This window comes from Strongylocentrotus purpuratus, unplaced genomic scaffold, assembly GCF_000002235.5.
Source record: "Strongylocentrotus purpuratus isolate Spur 01 unplaced genomic scaffold, Spur_5.0 spur5_scaffold_3, whole genome shotgun sequence".
Classification (NCBI taxonomy): domain Eukaryota; kingdom Metazoa; phylum Echinodermata; class Echinoidea; order Camarodonta; family Strongylocentrotidae; genus Strongylocentrotus; species Strongylocentrotus purpuratus.
The window spans coordinates 37,590,927-37,615,509 of NW_022145609.1; the positions used below are offsets into that span (position 1 = coordinate 37,590,927).

Genomic DNA, 24,583 nt, shown 5'->3' on the forward strand with positions numbered 1-24,583 from the left:
TAACATAATTATATCATCTATAAATGCTAGCGAGCTTTGGGGAAATTTCTCTTAGTCGCTTTAAATTAGGGGCAAGTTTAATGATGAGAGGAAAAGGGACACTTATCGAAAGGGATAAGACAACTATTAGAAAAGAAAAGGAGCATGTGTCAAAATACAAAGACTAATCATCAGAGGTGAAAATGGGGCACTTCTTACAACTGAAAAGAGGCACTCACCAAGGATTAAAAAGGGCACTTATTGAAAAAGGAAATAGGCATTTGTCGACGCAGATTTTGATAAGGACATTTATAAGAGGTGAAAGGGGGCATTTATGAAAAGGGGATATGTCACTTATTAGAAAGGAAAAGGGCATGTATCATTGTCAAAAGGGAATTGATCAGAGGTGAAAATGGGCACTTATCGCATCTGGAAAGGGGCACTGACCACTGACCAGATTTGAAAAGGGGCACTTCCGAGAATGAAAAAGGGGCACTTATAATAAAGGATAATGTGCATTTGTTGAAAGAAAAGGGGCATCGATCAGATTTAAATAGGGGCGTTAATCGGAGGTGAAAGGGAGCTTTTATGAGAAGGAGGAAGTAGCCCTTGTTAAAAAGAAAAAGAGACACATGTTAAAATAAACGGGACATTTTCATCATTGATGAAAAGGGGTAATTATGAGAAGGGGAAGGGGCACTTATAATATGGACCTACTTATCCGAGTTAAAAAGGGGTAGTTATGAAAAGAGTAAGGGGCATTTCTTACATAGAAAAAGGGGCACTTGTCAAAGTTGAGGGATACCTCTCAGATTTGAATAGGGCAATTATCAGAGGTGAAGGGGGCACTTATGAAAAGTGAAAAGGAGTAGTTCTCGTACCTGAAAAGGGCACTTACTAGAGATTAAAAAGGGCACATGTGAGAATGAAAAATGGACACTTTATTGCAAAGAAAACTGGGAACTTTTCGAAAGCAAGGGGCACGTGTCAAATATAAAATTATACACTTATCAGAGGTTTAAAGAGAAGGGGCACTTTAATAAAGTAATAGGGGCAAGAATGAAGGTGAAAGGAGCACTTTTACTATGAAAAAGGAGCCCTTCTGGGGAAATTTAAAAAGTGGGGGAGCGCCGCCTCCGCTAAAAGGCGGATCCATGCTTTGATAAAAGAGGCATATTTGATTTTAAAGAATAATTGGCATGATCAATTTTTAAGCTAGATGTAACGATAAATAGTTTGAAATGGGGTATTCGTAGAAATGTAAAGTTCGTTGAGATTATTAAATACGCATGCATATAGTAGTCTGATGTGGGATCGATTTCTTTTGTCTGGTAGAGTAAGATCAGACCTAGGAATTGTGTTGAATTGCGCATGCGTGCAATTGTAATGGAATAACATATTTAATAACGGCTTTGGATGATCAAGATTACAATTTTCGTTGTCGTCATTTGGAGAGTGTGTGTTCTGGTGTCTTAATGCCAGCTGTCATTACGGAACTTATCAATTGACGTTTCAGTTTGAGAAACGTGGACATTAGAGAAACACCTCCACCAATTTCTACTTTCACAGGTAAGAACATTCAATTTATGTATTGTTTGAATATTTATTTGTGTATTTCTGTTTTTTCTTCGTTTCCTTGTTTGCAAACAAAAATTTGTATCTCTGTTTTTTTTTTCGCGGATCCCTTTGAAAACCACTTCATGTTGAAAGAGCTCATCTACCCCATTAAAGAAGTAAATAGATTAACACAAAAGGAGCATATTCAAGTCTTTTCTAATTCGCAAGTCTCTCTCTCAAATTTCTATTCATATTATTATAAACTATAACTTTGAGAGAAGCGAGTGCAGGCGTGTCAGTCTTTTTTTTTTAAATTTACCTTCATCCGAAAGCATTCGATTTACTGGTTCTTAATTTTGTACATTTTCAATGTAGGCCTATATTACTATAACACGATCGCAAATACTTTCAAGAAATCAACATCAATGCCATTCATAATGCCTTTAGAATTCATGTTTAGATTATGCTATAATGTCACTTTACTGTTCGCACATTTTAAAAGGCTACTGAAATTGCTTAATTTAAGATTGTCTTTTCGAAAGTTTTCGCGATCATGTTAGATGAAGGCCTTCTTTATAACTCTTGAAAAGGTATATTGGAAAAATCGTGAAGGGGGTGAACAGCAAAAGATTGTGGTTTTCTTTGAAATTACTTATCTAATAACATGATATCAAAGGATGCTTGGTCCGAGTTCGATGTCACAAAGAGAAACATTTGTCTAACTTCCTCTATTAGACCTACTTAAATCTAGCGTTAGTTTATTTTTAAATAGATGTGACAAGAGACATGCCTATAGGTTAAGGTAATTCGTACATCGCTTCAAAGTTCATTCTTACCAAAAATGAAGAGATCTTCACTTACAAAACGCTTGTAGCATTTCTTAATATCTTAAGGTTTTTTGCTAAGGCTAATGGATAATCATTTCAACTACTTTCACCCCTTTGTCAAAATACTAATCTGAACCTTTATTATTTTTGCTTCGTATGATGTTCAAATCACAGTATAAGAGAATACATACTTATAGTAATGTGGCAGTTGAAAGAGTAAAACAAAGGAAAATCATGAGCGAAATGTTTATCCGAATTAATATTCTGCTTTAATGTTCAAGACGTACACTTCCACCTTAATAAAAACAAATAGCTAACTTTTAGTCCCCAACATCTGGAAATTTCTTGCTGATGAAAGTTTAAATTATGAAAGAGTGCCATTAAAGAAAAAATAATAATTTCCGCGCTCTTTTTTGCATTTGATCATTCTTTTTCAATATTCATCTTTCTAATGCAGTGGTAGGAAATTGGGGCATAAGGAATCTTTTATTTAAAGTAACCATTTCTTGTCCCCCTTTCCTATCCGATCTTTATTTTCTTTTTTTCAAATTTATTTTCATATCTTATGACGTGAGAAAATGTGGGAAATAGAATCTCAACTTGTGATACAGATGGAACGAATCACTTAGATGTAGAGGAAGAGAGAGAGAGAGAGAGAGAGAGAGAGAGAGAATCAATAGAGCGGGCGTCAATAATGACCCTGATAACTTTGTTTAAAACAGCTGAAAAACAAACACACCCCAATGTCACGATCCATACGTCAACGCCTTTCCTATTTTGTTGCTTCCAGATGGATGTACAGGTGTCAATTTTGGGAGCGTATCCCCCCCCCCCCCCGTCTCCCCTGTTTTGAAATAATGCGAGCCAAATATTGGTACGTAATGGTGAGCAGCAGTGGCGTAATGAGCAAAAACTTTTTTTTGGGGGGGGGCAGAAGAAAAAAATCCGCTTCACCTCCACTCTTACATGCAGGCCCCGCTGAACGTTTTTCAAAGTGGAAGGGGGAGGCTTAGGTATTTAGGATCAGGTAGAGCGTAGCGTAAATTGGCGTAGGGTCTAGGGGCAAAGCCCCAGCGGGGTCAATGGGCGGATCCGCCGGGAGCTCAGTGGGTATGGCCTCATAATTACAGTGAGATAAGCATATTTTGATACCTTATTCATGACACTGGCGGGTTACTAATTGGCGTGGGGTCTAGGGGGCTTAGCACCCTGAAACTTATTTGATGCAAATTATAACGATCAGATAAGCATTCAGGGGCCTGCCTTCGGGCCTAGGTTGGTATGGGCTTTTAATTACGGTGGGATAAGCATATTTTGATACCTTATTCATGACACTGGTAGGTCACTAATTGACGTGGGGTCTAGGGGGCTGAGCACCCTGAAACTCAGTGATTTGAGGCAAATTATAACGATCAGATAAGCATTCAGGGGCCCGCCTTAGGCCCCCTGGTGGAGTCGAGGGGACAGAGCCCCCGGAAGCTCAAGAGTTCTAGGCAATTAATCACGGTCAGATGAGCATATTTTTGATACCTCATTATTTTGTGACACTGGCAGGTCACTATTCTCCCTTTCTATCTCTCTCTTTCTATTTTCTCTTTAATATACTTTTTCAAAAAATGGAGGGGGGGTAGCTTGAGGTCCTCAAGCCCCGCTGTTCCGCGGTCCCTGACAATTAGGCCTCTTAATAAGCATAAATCTCGGAAAATAATGTCATTTCAGCACCATTTGTAAATCACCGGTATCTAATTAGAAATACACCACGTTTGAGCCCCCCCCCCCCCCGATCTACACCTTGTTGGCGGGAAAATCGCAACCGATCTCCCTTACCTTTCTTCTTTCTCTTTGTTGTTCTTTTAAGTTTACTCCTCTTTCCCTTTCCCTACCCTTCTTTAAGGCTTGCTGGGAGGGGGGAGGCAAGGGCCTCCCCCGTTGTACGCGTTGTTTGGCGGGATTAATCGCAACTGCTCTCCCTTTCTTTTCACCCACTTCTTTTCTTCCTCTTTTTTGTTCCCTTTTAGCCATCCGCTTTCCCTTTCCCTTCCTTCTCTATTTTTTGGGTGGGGTCGGGGGGTCGGGGGCAAGGACCTTTTATCTCCCCCCGATCCACAACTTGTTGGCGGGGAAAATGCAACTGATATCGCCATTCTTTTCTTTTCTTCTTTCTCTTTTTTCTGCCTTTTATCTCATTTTTCCTTTTTTTTCTTTCCCTTTCCTTCCTTCTCTCTTATTTTTTGATGGAGGAGGGGGGGGGGCAAGGCCCTTTCGGCTCCCTGATCTCCTTCTTTTTTCCCTTTTCTGTTCTTCTTCCTCTTCTTTCTGACTTGTATCTCACTTCCCCCCTTTTTTTCTTTTCCTTTTATCTCTCTCTCTCTCTCTTTTGCGGAGGGGGGCACTCGCCCCCCCCCCCCCCCTGGATCCGCGCCTCGGTTAGAATGCCCTGGCAAATGTAATATCATGCCAAAGGACATTAGTGCAGCAGCGAGCCTAAAACCGCGAACCGCGACCGTGACGTATCCACGAGTACACGATAACGTATGATTTAAATGTTATAGATTTAATGTGAATTTATGTTCATAACTTCATAACATCAAGTACATAAGACATGGACTGGCCTATAATTGCGAGCTTTTAGAACATATTCTCTTTCTTTCATGAATTGGCACCAATTTATCTGCAACATCTAATCCAGAAATACAAACCCTAACGCAATCTATACGGTCTACTTCAGTGTCAACTCTTTCTTATGGTCATCGCTCTCTTTGCAAAGCTTCTGCTGAACTTTAGAACAAACTACCTTAAATGTCAAAAACTGTCAGACTGTCAACCAATTCAAAACTTGTCTTAAGACACATTTATTCAAAATTGCTTTTGATGATTAACTTACGCTGCTCACATTGATGTATATTTCTTATGCATTGTAATTTGATTTATTTGTAACTTTTTTTTGTTTAATTGTTTATCATTGTATTTTGTTTGTTATGGCGCTTAAGGAGACTTTCGGCGGTAAGCGCTTTATAAGCATCGTTATTATTATTATTATTATTATTTTCATGATATGATATTTTTTCTAATCCTACAGATTTAACGGGTGAAATATCACTCGGAAATCAATCGAAATGGGTCGAAGTGCCCTGCTATTTTGGTAAGTACTTATTCCTCTTTTATCTTTTAAATATTTTTTTGTTTTTTAAATCGTTTAATGGTTTGTTCTTACCCGAATGCAAAGCATGTAAGTGCTTGAAAGTGGGCGACCGGGGGGGGGGGGGGATTTATGTCCACTTCGAGGGGCTTGGTAATGAAAATGAATACATTACCAAAGAGCACTAGCACATCGACCTGGTTTCGAACCCGGGATCCCCCCCTCCCCCCCCCCCCCTCGCACTTACTAGACCACTGCTCTACCACTGAGCCATCAAGTCTCCTATTTATTATTGCATCATTACGTTGAATTTTTCTTTAGAAACATGCTTGTAAAGACTCCGGATATCAACTTACGGGTAATGTCAAAACCCTATTGTTTTGATTGAAAAATTAATGTCTAGATTACGCAATTATGTCATTATCACGTTCACAAGATACAAGAGATGACAGGTGATCTATTTAGATTTAAAGAATAATTCTCATGCTTTTCTCATTTATTTGAACCATGCTGCCTCGCCCCCACATAAGTTACATCCTTTGCGAATCATTATCTATTAATAATTGAAATTGAAAAGAAGAAAAAAGGAATTGAAATTAAACCCATACAAATAATTTTCCGTTGTATGTACAATAAACCTTTGAGATGCTTTAAACAAAATACAATTCAACTAAACATAATTACAGTGACATGACACCGCGGGTTCAAAAAACTTTTGTTTTGCATTTTTATTTGTGGATTCTGGACAACATTATGGAATTCTATATCCATTATCATTTTGCTGGTGTATATATTGTGTTCTTGCTCGTTTTGAATTTGTCAACCATGAATTTAAACAAATTGAATTAATGAAACGTGTTTATCGTGTCGCAATACACAGATAAATAATGATAAAACTATCATTCTGAGAAAATCAAAACATGAAGTTTAATTAAGGTCGTAATATAGTTCGTCATGGTCGTGGAAATCACATTCTTGTAAAAGGCCTAATCAAACTCGTTGGAATTCATGCTTCAATTTTTTTAACAAAGGTCGTTTCCATTGAAAGCTCTCTGAAGATCATTTAAATTAGTCCAATACCGTTAAATCATTGATTTGGACAACAAAATTACAGATTTGGGGCAAAAAGTGATTTTTGTGTAGAGAAAACAAGACATAAATAAAAGTGACATCTACCAAGGCCTGTAATTATACTTTAATCACTATTTTAGAGCAACATAGAAACAATACTTTTCTAAGGGTGAAATGCAGTGGAATTTGTTCTTGTATGGTATGGTATTTGGTATAGTATTTATTGAATCATACATCGCACTTACATATACTGAATTACACATGGATATACATTGCATTTTAAAAAACAAGTGTACAATTTAAAACAGTATCATTTACAGATTTACATAATTATAAGTACACGTATATGTCACATGTTTATCCTTAATTTTATTCTAGAAGCCTATACAGAAACAGGCTTGATTGATTGAAAGAGAGGGTAGCATAAGGGTGCCCCCCCCCCTTTCATCACTCCAATGTGCACATTATTTGTGGTCCCGACGCGCAAGACAGGGTCTGAGTTATCCAAGCTATAGACTACAGTCTAAGAATGCCCTCAGTGTAATGTACCTGGGTAAAGGTACTTTAGGCTTGGCCGAAGACATCATTATGCAGATATGTTTTCTTAGTATGTCCTAATCACCGTTTGAAAGGGGTGGGGAGGAGGGTACTGCCCTGGACCAAATTTCCTGAAGAGTTAGCTGTCTCTATAAGCCATAAACAAAACAAAAAATAGCCAAAACAGAAACACGAAAAACGTAAATTACAAAAGACAAAGCTCCCCAGATTTTTGAATTCGCCAAGAAATCTTGCAATTTTCCAACAATCAAGATAAGAAAAAAATTCTAAACATATAAAAAAAAATGCAACAAAATCAACAATAAAAATAACAACAAAGACTCAAACAACAACAACAACAAAAGTTGACAGTTTTTGAGATTTCGGGACAGCCTACATAGTTTCTAATTTTGCTTCCAGATTTTTGAAAGGGATATTTGTTACCACCCCCCCCCCCCCCCCCCCACACACACACACACAGCCCATCCCTAGTGACCCTCCTGTGGTTGATCTGCAATGTTGTTGTTTTTAAGTTGTTCTCCTTTTCATATTCATTCTCTAGCTCCCTGTTGGTCATTTCCTGCGTGGCCGCCCAGGATCTAGTTTCTAATATCGCCGAACCCGATAAAGACAGTGTGGATGCTGATTCTGGTAGGTCTGTGGCATAGCTACAGTGGATACGTAGAGGCACCTGTGCTCCCCCCCCCCCCCTTCCCCCTCATCGAGTGATGAAAATTAGGAAGAAAATAGGGGGAAACGAGAAAAAAGAAAGAGAGAAAGGGAAAATGACGAGAAGAGAAGACGCCTGCAACTTGACCACCTACCGCACATTCCCTATAATCAGGAGCCCTATAAATTCACCCCCCCCCCCGATCACCACCCAGTGGCGGATCCAGGGGGGGTTGGGGGGGTTGCAACCCCCCCCTTGGGCGGCCCAAAAAAAAAACAAAAAAAAAAAAAGGGGAAAAAAAAAAAAAAAAAAAAAAAGAACGCACGCTGGAGAGAAACCCTTTCAAGTGCAAATATTGTGAGAAGATATTCAACTCATCTGGTAACTTAACCAAACACATGATAACTCTGGATATAACTATGTATTAAACTGTTACTTGATTTAAAAAGACGTTATCATGCACTGCTTTTTATGGTCTCCATTGTGTTAATAGATGCCAGGAAAACATCACTTACGGGGTTCAAATAAACACCCCCAAAAAAATCGGCTCGCCGCTTCGCGGCTCGTGGACGATGCTCCGCATCGTCATTATTTTGGTCAACCCCCCCCCTTAGCAAAAAGCTAGATCCGCCCCTGCGGCACCACTCCGGGAACGGGGACCGCATGCATGTTCCAAAAATGTCCGGTAAAGGGGTACTTTTCACGCAGTAAAGTCCGGCTTTTAACACACACAAAATCGGCCCGTATTGACTTTACACACCGGACTTATGGGGTGTTTTCAAAACGAGGGAACATGCATACGTGTACCCTAAATAACACTGAGTGGGGGGGGGGGGAATTTACGGTGCAATGTAAATGTAATTTACGATGCAACACTTCAACATCCACTTCTCAAGAGGTGACCGAATGTATTCATGACTTTGGCATTGAATGATCATTCTTAAATGCACAAATTGGGACTGCTCGATGTGTAAAAGATCTATGGATATTAAGGGTTATTAATTTTGTACCATCTGCTAACTACGAACTGGTCTCTTGTCGAGGGAGCAAATTTCGGATCACATAATTATGGGACGCAAGATTAATCCTTCATTTTAGCTTTCCTGACATATTATGCTTCCCCTTTCTAATTTACAGGCAATACACTGTCGGCCAGCGAGCTTTTGGCGCAGTTTAACAGCGGGGACTTAAATGACGAAGAATTGGCGGCCTTTGAACTTATTCGCGAACATTCGGGTGACTTGACATCAAAGTAAGTTTAGAAAACGAGAAAAATCACTTGACTTGATCTACGAATGACAATATCACGTGGCCTGACATCAAAGAATATTTAGAAAATTGGAAAATCACGTGACTTTCCCTCCAACTTCCAAGTAGAGAGAATGAGGGAACGACACGATTGTAAGGAGTTTAAAAAAGTTTATTTAAGACAACAATGGATAGTTATTTCCAATCTTATATCATATGATATGAACTTAATGTTTTTAAAACAGATTAAATATAATGTCTACAGAACGGCGCTACATGCGTTAAATACAGTTGATTGCATTTACATTGATTACTGTAAATTTAAAATGTGTTCTGATTAGCTGAGTAATCAGGGACTTTTAGATTTGCACAACGGAGAACGTGGACTGCCCTTTTAAAGCAATTTGACGGGGGGTAAGCGGCCACTTTTTTTTTTTTTTTTTGGTCTTGAAATTTGAAAATTTGTCATTTTTTTTCGTTGGGGGGGGGGGGTAAGGTCACTTTACGTTAGCCGTGGGCATAATTTTTTTTTTTTTTTTTTTTTAATTAAAAAAAAAAAAAGGGGGGGGGGTTTTAGTTTTTTTAGGGGGGTTTACACACATAAAAATACCAAAGGGGGGGGGTTGAACCCCCACGCCCCCCCCCCCTGCGTACGCCCCTGGCCGAGGGTGTTTGGACTGTTTTGAAGGTACCGAGTGTTGGTAGTTTTACTTATGCCCGAACAAAATTATGTGTATTATTTGTTTTATAAGATTATGTTTTATTTGTTTTATAAAATGATGTTTTATAACATTTGATTAGGATTCACGTTATCATGTTATAATAGTAGTGAAAGTAGTAGTGATAGTAGTAGTAATACTTAGTAATAGTAGTAGTAGAGGTGGTAGTAGTATAGTAGTACTTCTCGTAGTAGTAGTAGTAGTAGTAGTAGTAGTAGTAGTATATAGTAGTAGTAGTAGTAGTAGTAGACATTAATGAATAACTTGTTTACCACAAGGCTAATCTTTCACAAGCTCTATTCTTTGAAACTATTTTTTATGTTGTCTTATTATTATTATTATTATCATCATTTCTCTTGCATGTAGTCTCCCGCCTGAAACATGTGAGGGTATCAAAACTGCTTATCACTTTAAAGAAGAAGAATCGTGCTTAGAGGCGTCCAATAAGCAGTATCGCCGACTCGACGGGCTTGTAACAACCTGAAAAATCCGAACTGGGGAAAAGCTAAGTGGCCGTTGAGGAGACTACTTAAACCTGTCTATGCGGATGGTTAGTACAGTCTTATAAAGTGATTTATTGAAACTCGATATTCTCATACACTAGCTACAATAATACTTAATATGACGGTTAAATTTTTACTTTTCTTTTACTGTTTCACCACTGCATCTCGTCAGAAACTTTTTTATCGGGTATTAGGGGCTCGCGGGGGGGGGGGGGGGGGGGGGGGCTCGGAAAAAACCGTGATAAACCGGTTGTTTTTTTCGAAAGTCTTTGCACTGAAGGGTGAAGGTTGTGCCTCATTTCGTAAAGACATGATGATGGAGTTTGGTTGTCATGGCGTAGAAAATCATTTATCGGAGTATTGATATTATTGAGAAGATGATAAAAATAATGAAAATAAGAATGATGATTGTAACAATGCTAACAATTATATTAATACAATCAATATAATAAAAATAATGATGATAATATCATTAACAATAATGATAATAATGATAACAATACTTAAATGATAATAATAATAACAATGGTAAAATGATAATTAAAATACAAATAAAAGTAATAACAATAATAATAATAACAATTTCATAACGTGCGAGTCCTTTTGAAATCGAATGCACACTTGCAAAAGATGAAACCATATAAAAGCATCAGACGCAATATTACCGTTTGAATAGGATCAGGTAATCAATCAATAATGGGCCAAATCAAACAGATACGTGTTTAGATTTAACTTCAACTGATCTGCTTATCTGCTAAGATGCGGTCACAAAATTTTGTCATCATGGTCATAAATGTATAATAATAATAATAACAATCTTGACTCGTTGTGATGGTTTTCATTGAAGGCTATGAAGCGATGAGAGTACATAAGAGGCACCCCGATGCTACCCTGCCGAATGCTAGAGAAGTCTCAGTCAAGGTGGGCACCATAGCCGAGGTAGAGGGCAATGACCCCACAGGTTCGATGCTCCTAGCCATTTTGGGCCAGTTTCTCGATCATGACGTTACACACGCGCCTCAATACAACCGTGAGTATACAGACCCACATGTCAGGAGAACTTCTAACATCGGGGCATCGGGGCATGATCTTTACCGGTCAGATGGTCGCGTTACACTTCCTTTTGTAAAATGAAAACGGGAGACATTATGCGACCTTTCGTAGATTTGTCGTCAGGTTTCACAAAGTGTCGGGGAAATTGGAATAGACCAGGGGCGTACGCAGGAGGGGGGGGGGGGGGATGGGGTTTTGGGTTTTAAAAAAAATAATTATGTGTGTATTTTGAAGAACCCCCCCCCCCCCTTGTTTTTTTTTATATGCTAATGGGTGACTTAAAAAAGGTGACCTTACCCCCCCCCCCCCCGCTTATTCAGCGGCTGGCTGAGTCGTACCGAAATTTTCGGCCCGATTTAAAAATGTTAACCCCCCCCCCCCCCCTTGAACAATCCTGCGTACGCTACTGACATTTCGTGAATTAAAGGGCACGTTTTCACTCAAGGTCGGGTAACGCGGCCACCCGACTCGACGCGATGACAAGTTGATTCGAACTATGCCCAAACCACATGTGTCTGGACAGTTGATTTCATATACAGTACTTTGAAGAAGTTTATGAATAGTATTATATGCATCTTTTAAAGCTTATATATTAGACAATTATAAGGGACAGATCATAGTAGATTGTGCTATTTAATGTATATATATTTGTTTTATCCGAAGCCAATCACCAATCACCAATCACCAAAATATTGTTTGCTCTTGATGTTAAAGGTGTCTAATGATGCTAAACTGTAGTCAAACTATAAGCTTCAAATATTTCTATGAGTTCACACCTTGGGGGGGGGGGGGGGCTTAAATAGTAAGACATACGGGAGTGTCCCGCTCTAATGGCAACTTTTCACACAAAAAATCCCTAAACATGGGTCCCATTTTTAACAAAAACACCCCTAAATATGGGTCCGCTTTTTCAGAATTTTGAAAATTGTGAACATTTTCTGGGTTTTTATCATGCAAACACCCGAAAATATAGAAAAAAATGGGCTTAAATTCGAAAAAAATCCGCCAAAATGACTCTTAAAAATGGGTAGGGGTTTCGAGGCTTCAGCGGCACACCCCCGTCAAAACTAAATCTGAGCACCCCCCCCCCCCCGGGAGTTTACATGTTATGTCGTCGCAGTAACTGCGGAAACTTTTAAGAATAAGAGGCACATGTTAAAATAAACGGGGCACTTATCAAAGATGGAAAAGGTTAATTATGAAAGGGGAAGGGGCACTTATAAGAATGAAAGCGAGCATTTATTAGGAAGGAAAAGGGGGACGTGTTAAAATAAAAGGGGCATTTATAAGAGATAAAAAAGAGCACTTATCAGGAGGGGAAGAGGCACTCGTCAAATAAAATGAGTATCTCTAAAAATTGAATAGGGTCATTTACAAGAGATGAAAAGGGGCACTTATGAGAATGAAAAGGAACTATTTTCAAAAATGAAAAGGGGCATTATTATGAGAAGGGAAGAGGCCATTTTTAAATGGGGCACTTAGCATAAGGAAAAAGGGCACTTAATAAAAAGGAAAGGGGGCACATGTGAAAATATAAGGTGCGCTTATCCGAGTTAAAAAGGGGTAGTTATTAAAAGGGTAAGGGGCACTTTTTACAAAGCAAAAGGGGAACCTCTCAGATTTGAATAGGGCAATTATCAGAGGTGAAGGGGGCCCTTATCAAAAGTGAAAAGGGGCGCTTCTCGTATCCGAAAAGGGGAACTTACTAGAGATTTTAAAAAGGCACGGATGGAAATTGGACACTTATTGCAAAAGAAAATGGGAACTTGTCAAAGAAAAGGGGTACGTGTCAAAATAAAAGAGGCATTTATCAGAGGTAGAAAGGGGGGACTTTTAAAAATTAATAGGGGCACTTGTCAAAGTAAAAGGGGCACTTTTCCTTTGTGTAAAGGACACTTTTCCTTTGTAAAAAGGGGCACTTCTGTCAAAGTTAAAGGAGCACAAAGGGCAGGATTAATTTTACAAAAAATAAAACCCAGATGGGAAAACAAAGTTTTTCATTTGATGGTTCGGCTCTTTGGAATAGTTAACCTAATTTAAAAAAAAATGCTCAATCAAATTCTTCATATACTGTTTTGTTTTGGCGTTATGACAATCTTATTGAACTGGTCTATTGTGTTGTTTTTTGTTTCTTTCTTTTGTTCGAAAATGTTGTAACTGAATTCATTTTGTCTCGATTTGGATTCTTTATATGTTGTAAATTTTGTATTTATCTTGTAGGGTCTCCACGGAAAACAGTATTTAACTACTGATGGAGCCACCCTACTAAAAAAAGACAAATAAATAAATAAATAAAATAAAATGTAAAAATGGGCACTTTTTGTGTTCTTGAAAAAGTTTGAGGGTACTGTGCTCCCTGTTCCCCCCCCCCCCCCCCAGAGCGCCGCCTCTGAATAAGGGTCAAGTAAAATGTTGGGTCAAGGGTTATAGAGTTACAGGGGCGCGGATCCAGGATTTTCCAAATTTGGGGGGGGGGGGAGGCGGAAATTTGAAAAAAGCGCAGACCATTTTTTCAACTCAACATACAATACTCAGGGACAATTTTGGAAAGGGGGCAGGCTCACATCACGTCTCTTGTCCGATATCGACATTTCCCGTTTTTAAGTTATACAATTTGTTGACAATTTCAACGGGGGGGGGGGGGGGGCTGAAGCCTTTTGCCCGAAAAAGTAAATTTCTGGTTCACAATTCGGCTAGTGAGCGAAACGTGCGAGCAAAAATTTGAGCATAATATGTATTTTGTGAAAGTGTTATTTATCACCAAGATAAACAAGAAAAAATTAATATTCTGGCAGCTCGCTGTTTCCTCCCCCCCCCCATTACACGCGAAGCGCAGAATCTCTGATGTATCATTAAAGTATTAGAGAAAGAAGACGATTCGGTACCATTCTCGACTCTTATTCCTTGTCTGAATTAAGTTCCCCCCCCCCTCCCACGCGAAGCACGTAAGCTTTAACCTTTCATAGTTTAATGAAATTATTAGAGAAAGAAGACCATTTGTTGTACCATTCTCGACCCTTTTTCCTTGTCTGAATTTGGTCCCCCCCCCCCCCCCGACTCTTAATACTTGTCTGAATTCGATTCCCCCCCCCGCCCGCGCGAAGCGCGGAAGCTTAATTGACCTTTCAATTATTATTAGAGAAATAAAAAAACGATTTCTTGTATCATTCTCGACTCTTATTCCTTGTCTGAATTCGGTTCCCCCCCCCCCCCGTCCCCGCGCACAGCGTAAGCTTTGACCTTCAGAGTTTAATGAAATTATTAGAGAAAGAAGACGATTCGTTGTTCAATTCTCGCGACTCTGGCTACGCGCCTGCATGCTTTAAAGGGAAAATGAAACAATTATGATTGTGATTTGTGATAGCACACAATCATGTTAGTAGAAATAAAAACGAAAACAAAATTATTACACCAACCATGGATAAATCACGGTCGCGGTGGGCGAAGTGTCTTATCATAGTTTTGTGTTATTGGGCGAGGGGGCGTACGTAGCGGACCAAGCGAGATGTTGCAATGTTGAATGCTGACAATATGCTCTCTAGGAAATCCCTGAGCCCAATCTTTCCGCTATATATCTTTCTAGCTATATTTCTGAATTTCCTGGGGGACGTGTACGTCCCCCCCCCCCTTTTTTTTTCTTCTCTCTCTCTGATCTCTCTCTGTTTCTTTTCTCTTCTCTTTTCTTTCTCTTCTCCTTTCTTTTTTCTTCTCCTTTTTTTTTCTCTTCTCCTTTCTTTTTTCTCTTCTTTTTCTTCCTCCTTTTTCCTTCCTTTTTTTTGCGCTGCCAATAAGTGGGGCCGCAGTTGTTTCGGGCCCCCCCCCCCCTGGATCCGCCACTGGAGTTTACAAGAAAATTTAATTTACTGTACCTGTGGGAAAGTATACGCTCAGCATTTGTCACAGGGGCACGCGTCACGTACGTACAACCATGGAGATATCTCCATGGTACAACAATGCAACATTGACTGTCTGTCTTACATCTAGATAAAGCACTCTCTGAATCTTGAAGGACCCGATATGAGGATGATTAAAACAAATAAACGTTACTTCTGTTTCTTTGGCAGGAGAATGCGAGGAATGCCCAGCTGTAGATTCTAAGTACTCCTGCTGCCCCATTTCAGTTTTTGAGAAAGACGTTCTGTACCAAGGCAAAATGACATGCATGGACTTGCCCCGTACCATTGGCGTAGATGCGCATGACTGCAGCGGCTTCGAGGAGTCCATCACTAAGGAGCTAGTGGATATCGTACCTGTGGTACCGCTGCCGCGTGAACATCTTAACGATATTACCGCGTATATCGACGCATCCGGGGTTTATGGGTCTTCTGACGAACGGCTTGAGAAGCTTCGTGATGGTACGTATCACTTTTTTAAATTTCAAATAGGTTCCCATTCCATATTCTTATATGTGCCTGTTACTAAACTGACAAGTGCCTCTTTTACCTCTGATAATTGCCCTATTCAAATCTTAGAGAAGCCCATTTAACTTAGTTTAAGAAGTGCCTTTTCTTTTGTAATAAGTGCTACTCTTCAGATAAGTGCCCCTTTTTTTATCTTTGATGAGTACCCCTTCTCACCTCTGATAAGTGTCCCCCTTTATTTTAACATGTGCCCCCTTCTTTCTTTCTAATAAATCCCAATTTTCCTTCTGATAAATGTCCCTTAAAAAATAAGAGCCACCTCCCCTTCTCATCCATGCCCTATTGGGCCTATTCACACCTCTAATAAATGCTCTATTAAAATATAATAGGTGCCCCTTTTCCTACGACAAGTGCCAATGTTTTCTTTGTAAAAAGTGCCCCTTTCTTACTCTCACAAGTGCTCCTATTCATCCCAGGTGAATGGCCCTTTTTTTAGATACAACAAGTGCCCCTTGCCACCTCTGATAAGTGCCCATTCACCTCTAATTACCTCATTTTCAAATCTATGAGGTGTCCCTTATATTGTGACAAGTGCCTCTTTTTATCATTACAAGTGTCCCTTTTCATCTCCAGTGAGTATCCTTCTTAATTATTGCCATATTCCTTCCGATAATTGTCCCTAATTCTCCTAATTTGCAATAAGTGCTCCTTTTTCATCTCTGGTGGGGGGGGGGGGGGGGGAGGGCGCTTGCCCCCTAAATGAAATTAAACCATGACTTATTTTCAATTCCATACAAGTGATTTATACATTTTCATGATATATCACATGATTTTCTACAAAATTCATGTTTCTTTTTTCTGTTGCAATCTGACACATTCCCAAATAGCCATGGCAGGAAGAGCATATGTTTTTTTATAATCACTAATGGTTCTTAATATAGTGGCCACTAACAGTAACACAAGTAGAAAATTCCTTTCCAGCATCTACTACGACAAGCACTGCCGGGAGATAACATGCTACCTACCACTCGGGCTGTGCATGCACAGATTTGCGAACTAACGTTCCATACGTACCCGGTACAGCATGTAACATTGCACGTCTACCGTTAAGTGGCCCAGAGGGGTATTAATTTTTTTTCTTCATCAAAATTGAGATTGTTATCTTAAAATGATCCATAGATTTTAAGCTTTAAGAAAATACATACATTGTGGGGTTGGGGTAGCTATTAAATGGTCAAATTAAGGATTTTGTTATCAATGTTGTCAATTTTCTGGGCCGAAAGTGATCATTTCTGGCTTGATTGGAGATTTTTAATTGTAATTTCATAAATAGTCCCCCCCCCCCCCCCCCCTCCCACCTCCCCCCCCCCCCCCCCCCCCCCCCCGACGGCAAAAAAAAAATAATAATAAAAACAAATTAATAAGGACACTGTCCAACTGTCGATAAATTCCTGGTCATCCCTACCCCTCCTTTGATTATTTTTTTTCTGAAGCAAAATATACTTTATTTAAAGGATACTTGTATTATTTGTGTGTACATTTCTGCAGAGTTAAGGCCCAAACATTGTATTCTCAGAGTACGCGACATTTTGCGAAGGTTATTTGGGATGCATATTTTCATAATTATGTTTCTGAGTTCTCTGACAAAATTCACTGACATGCTTACCCATTTAGTACATGTCATCAAGTCAAAATTGCCTACTTAGGTATGCCCCAAATTGCACATTTTCCAGTCAAAAAATGCAAAAGCTCCCTGCCATGGGAGGGGAAACACCCCTCCCTCCGCTCGGTCGCTACGCTCCCTCGCGAAGATTGCACCCCCAAAAAAGTTTTCGCTCATTATGCCCCCTAAAAAGTTTTTCGCTCAATACGCCACTGCTGGTGAGTGCCCCTTATGAGGTTCGAGAAGTGTCCCATTTTCACCTTTGATAATTCCCCCTTTTACTTTGACGCATGCTCCTTTTCTTTTCTAATAAGTGTCATTTTTCCTTTGGATAAGTGCCACTTTTTCCCTTTCACCTTTCACCTTAAAATATGCTCTTAATTTAAAGCAACTATTAAAAGCAGTTTTTTAATTAATTTCGCCCAGACCTCGCATTTTAGGTTGGTATAATTATGTTTCTTATTAAATATCTTTTCAGTCTTTCATGATTAGATTATGCTTGAAACCCCATCAGTATTGTTTTTTACTTTCTTTATAAGATCAGGGAGGTGAAAGAAAAGGAGACGAAACTCTTGTAATTTATTCAAACGCATTCTTGAGTTCTAAAGCGTAACAATGGGATGTGTAACATTCCACTTGGCTTTGAAGTTCCACTGCGGGGACTTTCGGAAGCCAGGCACCAGTTTTACATTTATTACAAAATATTAAATTACCGGCAAAATTTCAGTGTAAATCAAAACTTTATATGGGGATTTTATTGGGAATAGTGCATCAAACAAATTTTCAAATTTAGAACTCCGTCCTTCCTTTAATCTGTGTGCCAGAGTTGGTAAAAGAAAAATTACGTCCTGTCAAAAACTCAATATTTTAGGATGATGCGCTAATTTGTGCATGCTTTAATGTCCCGTTATTTGATCCATGATTTACAATCTTCAATAACATTAAGTTTGCTAATGCGTGTTTCAAGTTAAAAAAAAGGATGAAAGTACACAAGTTTGTGTTCGCTTGTTCTACTCTTTACACATTCAACAATGGATGAGAAATCATTGGAAGGGACAGCGAACAGTTGCAGTGATACCATTTTCTGATGTAGGAATTCTAACTCCTGAAATTTCATGCGCTCTTTTATCTCACCACCTGGTCAACAGTTGCAGATTAGCGCATAACTTTTTGGCGGCTTGGAGCATGGGGTTAAAGGAGAGCGGCTTGATTCCAGTCCTTCTATATCACGTCCCTGATAAGATGTAGTATTTCATACTGCGACCTCAAAAATCCTTAAATTGTTACTTGCTTGCAACTTACATATATTCAGACCATCACGCCCAACTGCAATGTATGATGCTCAGTATCTTGGACCATGTAAACAGAGAAACAAAACTTGAAATCATCCCTGATAACAACAGAAAAATTGCTCGCCTGGTGGTGATGCAAATTTTGTTCTACCCCTCCCCCCCCCCCCCAAAAAAAAAAAAATGTTTGCTCATTACACCACTGATATCTTTTACTGATGACACCATTAATTTTTCATAACTCTGCTGCCACGGATGACTGAGCAGCAGCCTTTAAAGGCATCGTTTAACAATGTTAAATCTGAGATGCGTCCCTACGTGTTATTAGTATCTGTGATATGGTGTAATATTGAAGCCCTAAAAAAATTGTGCTTCAAAATAATCAAGAATGCCTCAAATAAAATCTTTGAGTGACTGGTTTTACCATACTGGTACTCGTTTTCCCCAATAGACTGTAGTGTTATAAAAAAACGTTAGGAAAACGCAAAATTTTGTTTTGATTTCCAATCATAAATATCTTGATAATCAGTCAGCCACTCGGCATGTAAAAGTCATGGGGTTCCTGACTGACCTAAAGGTTATAATTATCATTACAGCATGAGCTACTTAAATCCAGGATTTTGTTCAGAATCTGAGACAAATTAAGTTACCGGATCGATCCCTTTAAAAAGAGTATTATCAAATCCTTTTGTACCAAGTTTGGACTGAAGCAATGGGTCAAATTTTCTTATATTATACGCACATAATTATTATACACAATTTTATTTCAGTCTGAAACTTTATTCACATTGATTTTGTGCAATGAGGTGACAATGTCAACTCAAACTCAGGAAAAAGGTTAATTTTTATGTGTAACAAAGAATTGTATTCTCTTTGTTTATATTCTGATACAATCTTGGCCTCTCTCGCATCCCATTTAAGGCTTATGCCGAAAGGGTGGGTAGGGAAGCGTCGCGTCGCGTTGACTTGAACACGACCGTTCGTCCAAAGCCCCCCCCCCCCCCACCCCCCCCCCCCCCCCCCCCCCCCCCCCCCCCCCCCCCCCGGTTTGGGTGCGTTGACTAGTCTTCCACATCAGTCGTTTATAATAGAATTTACAGAATAGTAATTTAAGTCGTTCAAATTCAAATAATCAAGATAGAAACAGATTAAAATTAAATAAAACTAGTTTTGACGTAGTCTTGCAGATCAGGTGTTTATAAGAATTACATCAATAAATGAATTTAATAAATATTTTTAAAAGGCCAAATAAAAATAATATCCATTTCTTCTATGTATAGAATTCTTTGTTGATGTAAACTAGTCATGCTTAACAGTCTTTACAAATGAAATAACAAACAGATAAATAAATAACGGAGTAGGCCACCACCTTAATGCACCCTTTCAGGATAAACGGGTGGGCTTTCTGATTTCCATACATAGAAAGAAATGAATATTATATTTCATTGTTTTAATAAATAAACGACTGATATGCAAGACTAGGTAAACACCTTTATTAGACATTTTAGATATCATAGTAAATTATTTGATTGTGTTTCTTGTTATTTATTGATTTAATTTTTAATCTCTTTCTATTTTGATTATTTGAATTTAAACGACTTAAATTCTATATAAACGACTGATGTGGAAGACTAGTCAACGCACCCTTTCGGCCAAACTTGGGGGGGGGGGTGGCTTTGGAAGAATGGTCGCGTTCAACTCGACGCGACACTCCCAATGCACCCTATTGGCCAAACCGGGGGGGCTTTGGACGAATGGTCGCGTTCAAGTCAACGCGATGCGACGCTACATACCCACCCTTTCAGCATAAGCCCCTATTTAATGTGTGATCTCTTTTTCTTTTTTTCTTTTTTTGTTCTACAAGTGCGCCTTGAGCTTTTGCTTTCAATTTATTATTATTATCGTTATTAAGTCTTGTCATTTCATTCAAAAATGACATGGTTTACTTGAGATCTCTTTTGTTTTGTTATTAAAGTCAACTGTCAATATCTTTGGTAGTTATCAAATCTTTGAAGTTAGTAAACCTGTAAGTTTTCATCGGATATTCAAGACAAATACCTTGCATGTGAAATGCTGCATTGGAAAAGACGCAGAGAGATTTTAGAGTTCATTAATCTAGACGAGAAGTTCATGAAATTAGAAGGTAATAGTTCCAGGAAATAGTTCCAGGTTATCATGTGGATTGAGACAAGGTCACTTGAATGCTTAGATACATTGGCTCACTTTGTATGAAATTGTAATTAACGTCTGAAATGACATAGAAATTCAAATTAATTGTTCACATTTCATAAATCATCATAATTACATGATTCAGAATACCATAATCTAGACAAAAAAATACATGAAGCAAATCTATTATAGGTCTATTGTTCATATACATAACATTTGTGTTTCCTTTTTTTTTTAAGATCTAGAAATAATAGTCAATGTAAAAGTTAATAATTCAAAGAAAAGAAAAGAAAAAAAAGAAGGAAAGAACCGTTCTCACGATAAACATCTCCATTCATTGTCTTGCTATCGATCATCACTGCTGCCTGTGAAATTGTTAAGCAAATCATATTTATTGTGATTCATTTATACAGATTCCTTTTCTGCTGATTTTGCGATAGCTAATTGTAAAACACCCTGGTAGCGAATGAGAAAAGGTCATTATGGAAAAAATAAGAATTTGTGTAAATTGTGAGGTTATGGAATCACAAAAATGATAAGAAATTGCCAACATTCTCATGCACGTACTGTACACATTCAAGTGTATAGGGAACTAAACAAACGGGTGGTATGAAAGTTAGGTCCAAACATCCAACTTTTTCTGGACATAATTATTTGTAATATGAAGGCATTTTACAGTAGTACATTTCACAGGGGATAGTGGTTGATGATGTTCTTACCCAGCCTGAGTAACATGAAGTGAATGATAAAGCTCACAAATTATTTTACACCTTTCCCAGAATACAACATTTTCGTTATTATTGTCATTGTTATTGTTTTTAATTTGTTTACATGTCTTTCAGTAACAGAATAAGTTGAAAAAACCAAACGATAATTTTACAAGGCCTTTTGGCGTTATTTTAGTTCCCCTTTTCTCATTTTAGACTGTTTGTTAACATGTATGTATTTTTTTTGTTGAAGTATCATATTGTAATGATCCATTGTTTTCAGGTGCGTACGCAGGATTTGTTCAAAGGGGGGTTTTAACATTTTAAAATCGGGGGGGGGGGGGGGGGGGTAAGAGGACATTTTTTTTTGGGGGGGGGGTCCCAAAAAATCGTAACGACTCAGCCGGCCGCTGAATAAGCAGGGGGACACTTTTTTTTTTTTTTTTTTTGAAATTTGAAAATTTGACATTTTGCTCCTTTGGGGGGTGGGGGGGGGGGGGTAAGGTCATCTTTTTAGGTCAGCCATGGCAATAATTTTTTTTAATTTTTTTTTTTAATTTAAAAAAACAAAGGGGGGTTTAGGGGGGTTTACACACAAATAAATACCTGGGGGGGGGGGGGGGGTTAAACCCCCCAACCCCCCCCCCCCCCCCCTGCGTACGTGCCTGATTGTTTTATGTGAAGATGGAAATAAGTAAACAAATGAAATGAGTTATGATTAAATCACCAACATATATTTTTCTCATCTTTTAGCTAAGAGCTCCTCACGTTTGGCAAACCCATCAGCTAGGCGATGCAAACCTACTCCCGTTTCTGCCACTGGACGAGGACCACCACGAATGCCGCGGCACGCAGGGTGGAACAGTGAAATGTGGGCTCGCTGGCGACGAGAGGGCTGCAGAACAGCCCACACTCACCGCGCTCCACACCGTCTTCGTCCGCCTGCATAACAACATAGTGAGTGAGCTTCAGCTCATAAACGGTCACTGGGACGAGGAGCGACTGTTCAGCGAGACAAGAAAGTAAGCACTGCTGCTTTTGTTCTTGGTTGTTGATGCGATAGTTTGTTACGGCGCTTGTCTTTCAGTTTACGCCAGATTCATATTTATGGAATATGATGTTAATAGTTTGATTTTTTTAGCTAAATTGTATTGTATGATGTTGTCCGTTTTTGTAGTATTTTCTGGCCAGCCCGGTAGATAATAATTTGATAGTCCCTTATTGTAGAAATCCGCTCTTTTAAAAGTCTGAATAGGGATAATGCACCTAATTTTAAACTCGACTTTAGCAGTCCATTTAGGAGTTACATGTTGTAAATCAATTCCAAAGCTATATCAGAATCCGCCCACAGTCATGAAGTAGTAATTTGAATTATTCCTTGTAAGTGGATTCCACTAGCTTGAGCGTTAATTTTCACTCCAAAAGAAGAGTGGATTTACAATATACTGTCCATCTTGTAGAGAATAGACCGAACTAATCCAGAATTAGCGCATGTCCAAAATGATCCCTAATGATACTGACAGATATTTCAATAGTAGCTATGGTTGCAGATAATGCTTGAACATGAACATTTACAATAGGGCTTATATGAACGTAGGTTATGCCTGGTGCTCACGGTTAATAATAAAGTTGGCTTGTTGACCTTCTCAGCGTAGTGCTATCTGATGCACGACTGATGCGATACTTGCACCATGTTTAGAAAGACATCGTTCAAAATAATTAAAAAAACTGCAAAACAAAATAGTTCAATTCAATTCAAAATAACATTTAGCTCTCTTCCATTTCCTTTATTATCAAAATACTGAAGTATATATGTTCATACGCAATGACGAGCAATTTAACAATCATATCAACAGTTTTAACGCACAAAAACGGCGTATATCCAAAAATGAAAGGCTTGTGTAGGACACAACTTAGAACAATAGACTATGAATATAAGAGCAGAAACAATGCAATAGTGTTTTTAGCCTATTGCATGCTGGAGCTGACGAGTAGGCCTACTCGATTCAGCCTATGAGAGAAACAGGGTTCAGGAGTCATTGGGTGAATAACCTGTGTACTATATTTAGCAGAGGTATTATCGCACTTGAAATGACGCATGGTGTTGAACGAGCATGAAAAAATGAACAATTCTTCTTCTCGCCGATGATCTTTACGTCGTAGGGGACGTATTACGTAACTCCCTCTTCCAATCTCTCATCACTTACTTCAAATAAGGTGCATGCAGACCCTTTACATTCAAGAAAATTCCTTTTGACCCCCCCATCATTATTTTGGCAATTTGTCTGTACCTGCATTAAGGTATATTTATAATAATATTTTACCTGCTAAGAATTACATTAGTTTCTTTGATTTTTTGTCTGTAATTTTTTTTTTTTTTTCATTTCTATGCACGTTACTGGTATGTTTTACTTATATGCTTGTTATTTTCCATTATGGTAGGCCTACATTCTGCATAATTAAACACCTAATGTTGCCACGCACGATTGTTTGTAATATAAATGCCATTTTTAATTGAATTGCATTTCAGGATCGTTATTGGTGTGTGGCAGCATATTGTATACAACGAGTACATGCCAGCCCTTTTGGTCCCGTAGCGACTGACCATTTCAAGCTCTCTATTAAGCCTGGTCGCAAGGAAGTCCCAGACTACAATGAGAATCTAAGTGCTACCATGAGCAACGTGTTCGCTTCAGCAGCCTACCGTTTGGGACATAGCCAGGTAACGAAACGCCATTATAATCACTTTTTTTTCTTCTTTTAGAAATACGTGCTCTCTGTTATTCTACAGAGTGGGTGCATGTCATCCAAATTTGATGTAGAACAGTAATTCAGAGCATGCGCCAGTACTTCAACAAACACTGTTTATTTCTACTCACTAGGTCTGCGATATCATTCTTACATGATGCGTCAGAGACCGCGACAGAGGCCGACGCCTCCTTCCACGTCAGTCAATGACGCATCAAGTGGGACGGGGATAAAACAAATTCTGTAAGTGTGCTTTTAATTCCTTGTGCATTAGATTCCGGTGGAGCGTGAGATCTGTGATAACGACCACCGTCAGATACCGGGTCAATCACTGACGCAGTGA

The 24,583-nt window shown here is 38.8% G+C and overlaps 1 protein-coding gene and 1 long non-coding RNA gene across 2 annotated transcripts in view; both read left to right on the forward strand.

The window, feature by feature from the left end:
• Positions 1-1,435: 1,435 nt before the first annotated feature.
• LOC115928686 lies at positions 1,436-7,719 on the forward strand. Its single transcript, XR_004066174.1, has 3 exons — positions 1,436-1,548; positions 5,443-5,505; positions 7,673-7,719. It is a non-coding gene; the product is annotated as an uncharacterized LOC115928686 (long non-coding RNA).
• A 2,490-nt stretch (positions 7,720-10,209) lies between these two features.
• LOC589591 (peroxidasin homolog) overlaps positions 10,210-24,583 on the forward strand; it is a 34,653-nt gene continuing 20,279 nt past the window's right edge. Inside the window, 7 exon segments of the mRNA XM_030995925.1 lie at positions 10,210-10,297; positions 11,098-11,280; positions 15,368-15,658; positions 22,246-22,298; positions 22,300-22,514; positions 23,090-23,108; positions 24,023-24,214. Of these exon segments, the coding sequence (XP_030851785.1) occupies positions 11,109-11,280; positions 15,368-15,658; positions 22,246-22,298; positions 22,300-22,514; positions 23,090-23,108; positions 24,023-24,214 (942 nt within the window). The 5' untranslated portion in view covers positions 10,210-10,297; positions 11,098-11,108.